Consider the following 4,830-nt stretch of genomic DNA (forward strand, 5'->3'; position numbering starts at 1 on the left):
CGGAGCGTCTGCCAGAGGTTTATATAAGGAGGCGAAGGTAATCATTGGGATGCACCCCAGCTGTGTGCATCGACAAACCAGTTGCTAATTACTGGAATGCAACACAGCTGAGGTGCAGAGCCCACAGGATAGAGAGAGCAGAGGAGAGAAAGACGGAGGACAGGCAGCGGCCGCCGAGCGGCCCTGACATCTACTGTGTTTCTGATTTGCATCCAAAAATATCATGTTCACTTACAGTTCTCCTGGTTTTTCTTCATAATCTTCCTCCATCCCTCATGTTGACATCCTTTTCAAGCTTTAGTAATCTCAGTACTAACTTAAATCTGTAAATGGGCTGGAAAAAGTGGTAATTCACACCCTTGTTTTCTTTATGCTCATTATGACAGCCAAGCATTTCACAGTATGGTAACTGATAAACCCTGGCTGCATCTTTCTGAGTACTGTTTGCCAGCTGGAGCGATGGCTGTGGGAACAGTGCTTTATTTAGGCTTTTTAGAGGATTTTAAACCTTAATGGCTGACGCTGACATAGAGGTAGATAAGTGGTTTCCTAGCGTCTCTGTAGCTAAGAGCTGTTTATCAGTCTCAGCTGCACACACAGTCCACAAGGACCAACAGATACATGTGGAGTATGTACCTCATACACACACACACACACACACACAATCAGTTTTCTGTGTCTAGCCACAGGCTTTCAAGTACTGATCATTTGATGGCAGGCTTGGCTTCCCATCACTAAAGCTCTGTGATGGTTATGAGTAAGGCCAACCTGTGCATTGCAACAAGCCTATATAATGCAGGTTATCAACACATCTGCCAAGATATTGCCCCCTGGCTTGTAAGCTAGTTATATCTTGAAGAGTTAATTTGTGCAGACAGTATGGCAATCATTCTATCATTCTAACAGCAGTATACAGGGTTAAGCAAGAAGAATAAGAGAAGAATTATGACAACAGATTAGTGAAAAAGCAAGACATCTATCTGAAGGTGTTGCTGAATAACCTTTAACCTCTCACACTTCAGGTTTGACACATACATAGTTGCGCTCCAAAATGTAAACACCTTAAAAATGACCGTACCTTCTGACTTACCAGCAGTGTCTTTTGAGTCTTCTCCACCCATACTAGAACAGGTGTGAGACTGTGTTTTACTTTAATGACTTGTAGGAAGTAACAAATGATACAAGTATCAAAATGAATAAATAATGTAGGCTATATGAGGAACAAAAGCATAGGAAAAAAAATTCTGATTGAGTTTTCTGAAATATTGTCTGACTGTGAAATTGTCAGGCATCACAAGATATATTTTAACCAGTTGTCAATCAAAACTCTTGATGGTGGCAGCTGGAATTTATCTCTAGGTGCCACAAAAGTGTGCAGAAGATGAACAGGTGCAAGGAAGGGGGTGAGGGGTAGCTGGACACTCCAAATGTAGAAATGCAATGAATTATGAGGTTACACTGGCATCAAATGCAGGATAAGCAAAACAATCAAGGTAATGGTGTATATTCTGTGCCAGTAAATGATGCATGTGTGCAGTCCGGCCTGTCTGGGTTAGGCTTTTTAAGGCTTGTAGCATACTGTTTCATCGTTTTAATGAGATTTAACAGCCTTCACTGAGCCTATGTGGAGGTCATTTTTGTTCTGTGTTTATATTCTCAAAATTATTCAAAGATGGTCTAGTCTGTCTTTAATTCCTCACCTTGTATTGTGAAGCATGTTTATGGTCTGTGTGTGATTTATGCTGCAGCCAGCAAGACTAGAGAGCTATGGGGAGAGTGGGTTAATCAGAAATCAATGATACCTTCGGTTGCTTATTTATGATTGCACCAAACCCTGAGAATGTGAGCTGGAAGAGAAACTGGGCTGTAGCAGGAGAGGGAGGTGGCGGAGGATCAGTGGTGAGGAGTGACAGTGTGCCAAGGGAGAAGTGGAAAGGGCTGAGTCAGGGACTTGTGGTAGAGCAGAAGATCAGCGATTTTAAATACAGTATGTGTGGACTGATCTAAAGGTTATAAAGGCAAAGTGAATGAAATGTGATGTAACTCCATCTTTTAACAAATGATGGGAAAAGAATGGAATGAATATTGACATATTTGCCAACTTGTGTTTTGAAATACTTAATATATGTTTCAGTAAAGGTGATTTACCAGCTCAGTGCATCACAGTTCCTCTTTATATTCTGTCTCTGATCTTTTCTGTTCTTTGTCTCTTTCTTTCACTGTCTTTCAGCTCCCTTTGAGCCTCATATCACGGAGTGCATGTCGAGGAACCAGGAGACATTCCGCTGTTGGTGGAGTCCAGGGAGCTTCCACAACCTTTCGTCTCCTGGAGCCCTCAGACTCTTCTACCAAAAGAAAGAGTGAGCGTGGTTGCTACTATACCTATAGTACTTTATCTGGGGAAGTCCAATCAGTTGTTTTGCATGAAGAGCTCTCGTCTGTATTTGTGTGTGCATATATGTGAACTCCATTAAAGAAGCTACACTTCTTCCTTTGCTGATTGTTCTCTCGCTTCCATCAGCTCTCCAACCAGTGAAAAAAAAGAGTGTCCAGAGTATATCCATTCAAACAGGGAGTGCTTCTTTGACATGAACCACACATCAGTTTGGATTCCATACTGCATGCAGCTCCGCAGCCCAAACATCACCTATTTCAATGAGAAAGACTGTTTCACTGTGGAGAATATTGGTTAGTAACAAACATTTATGAGTATATCCTGACATTTGCAGTATGTCCAGTGTATTTTGTATAATTCTACTGTGGATTTACCATTGTAAATCATGTTGTAGCACAATTTTTTCCATCACATTTAGAAGTTGGAGGATTTCTACAGGTTGCCTACTAAGTTTATGCCGACAGAGAGAATCATATACAATGGGACAGAGGAAAGTGGGTTTTCTTGATAGGTTGCCAAGAAATGGCACTCAATGCCACAGCTAAACCAGCAAATGTCACATGCTTATCAATATCACAGCAAGCGACAGATATACAGTGTTTACACTGTAAATATTTTGATGTCTGATGGACAGTAGAGGATCCTGATAGATGTTATATTATCACATGTCCAGTAAATGTCATATGTCTGCTAATATCTCTTTTATGGAGAAACCTTTATGAGCTTTCCTCATGTGTGCAAATTGATTATCAGCATGTTTTTTTATAGATAACATATGGCTATTGTCTTCTTAGCCATGAAGTATAAAGTAAAATAGATGTGAATGACTGTTTGTTTGTGTCCAGCAGAATATATCTAATCAGCTGCTGGCTGACTCTCTAGGATGTTTGCTGTTGATATCAATGGCTTCCTGATTAATCACCACCTTGCCTGTATCTCCTGTGCCACTATCAGGCCAAAGTGTCCATCTGTGCAAAAGAAATACTGATTTGTAACAGGTGTCCATAGAGGATGTCTTTCCATTTTTGACATTTCATGAGTTTTGCCCTTTCTCATTTGCTCCAGCACATAAACAAAATATGTTGTAATCTAAGAGGCAGATTGCCGTGACATCTGGAAGTAGACCTTAATCATTTTTATGACCTCGTGGCTTTTGCTCTCATGTGACCTTCAAGGCAAAGTGGAACGTTAAGATTAGCATAGTTATAAACATGTTATTCATTTCACTTTAAGTATCTTTTTGGGGGGGGAGGTCCGTCACAGGGCTGACATGTAGACAGACAACCGCACACACTCACACTCCAGTATATACTTTAGATTTAAAAATGAATTGACTTATATAACATATAAAGTTGTTTCTTTAATCAACTACAATTCTTTATTTGTTCATCTACATATGGTCAAGTGCATTAAAACCATGTTCAGTGATATTAACATTTTTGTTTTTGTTATGTTCATATTGAACTTTTGCCCTTCTCCTGCCAGTACGTCCTGACCCACCAGTAAGTCTTAACTGGACCCTCTTGGATATAAGTCCCTCTGGTCTAAGTTATGATGTCATGGTCAACTGGGAGCCCCCGCCCTCTGCAGACGTTGGGGCAGGCTGGATGCGCATTGAGTATGAGATCCAGTACAGAGAGAAAAATACCACAAACTGGGAAGCAGTGAGTGTTCTCTGTTTTACTTGCTCTTGAATTCTCTTTCTCCCTCCCTTGCTTTTATGCACACACAAACAGTTACATACACTGATACATGTAAACACATAACTTAAAACTATATAACGGCACATATGCACAAGCTCACGCAAATTAAAACACTCATGCACTCTCCTAAAAGTAAAGTATAGATCACAGAGGCACAGTGTCATGTTTCCTTTCCTCTCCCTCCTGAAATCTTCTGGCTAAAATGCAGTGTAGCTTTGTGAGCAAGGCAGTGGAAGCCAGAGCAAGGCCCTCTGGAAAAACACAGGCTCTCTGAAAGAAGTGAAGGGAGGGATCTGAAGGTCAGAGACCACGGGACCTTGTACATCCTCATATTCATTACAGCCTATCCAGCCTGTCTGACAAATGTAGCCCTGGAAACAGTTTTAGAGACATTCTATTATAACAGCATGTCTTCCATCTAGTGTATGTTAAATGCTTCAACAATTGTACCTTTGGAAATGTCACAGTCACAGTTACCAAAAATATACCTTGAGCACTGGACACCCTTTAGCTTAAGTCAGCTTGATGAGGCTGTTTGTGAGTACTGACAATACTGCATCATTTTCAAATCATGGTTGCTTTTTTTTTGTAATTTCTCCACTGTATTATGGTTCTCTTTCTTTCTTTCTTTCTTTCTTTCTTTCTTCCTATGTGTCTCCTCATTTCAGTTAGTTGTGCAGCCACACACCCACCAGACGATCTATGGTTTGCACCTAGGGAAAGCCTATGAAG

The 4,830-nt window shown here is 40.7% G+C and overlaps 1 protein-coding gene across 2 annotated transcripts in view; it reads left to right on the plus strand.

The window, feature by feature from the left end:
* The window catches only part of ghra (growth hormone receptor a), a 27,458-nt gene that overhangs the window by 18,172 nt on the left and 4,456 nt on the right, over positions 1-4,830 (plus strand). For both annotated transcript variants that reach the window (XM_020593695.1, XM_020593694.1), the window contains exons 3-6: positions 2,231-2,360; positions 2,522-2,688; positions 3,881-4,059; positions 4,767-4,830. The exon at positions 4,767-4,830 is cut by the window's right edge and continues 75 nt beyond it. In XM_020593695.1, coding sequence (XP_020449351.1) covers positions 2,231-2,360; positions 2,522-2,688; positions 3,881-4,059; positions 4,767-4,830 — 540 coding nt within the window. The remainder of the gene's footprint in view (positions 1-2,230; positions 2,361-2,521; positions 2,689-3,880; positions 4,060-4,766) is intronic.

Source organism: Monopterus albus, unplaced genomic scaffold (assembly GCF_001952655.1).
Source record: "Monopterus albus unplaced genomic scaffold, M_albus_1.0 scaffold20.1, whole genome shotgun sequence".
NCBI classification, from domain to species: domain Eukaryota; kingdom Metazoa; phylum Chordata; class Actinopteri; order Synbranchiformes; family Synbranchidae; genus Monopterus; species Monopterus albus.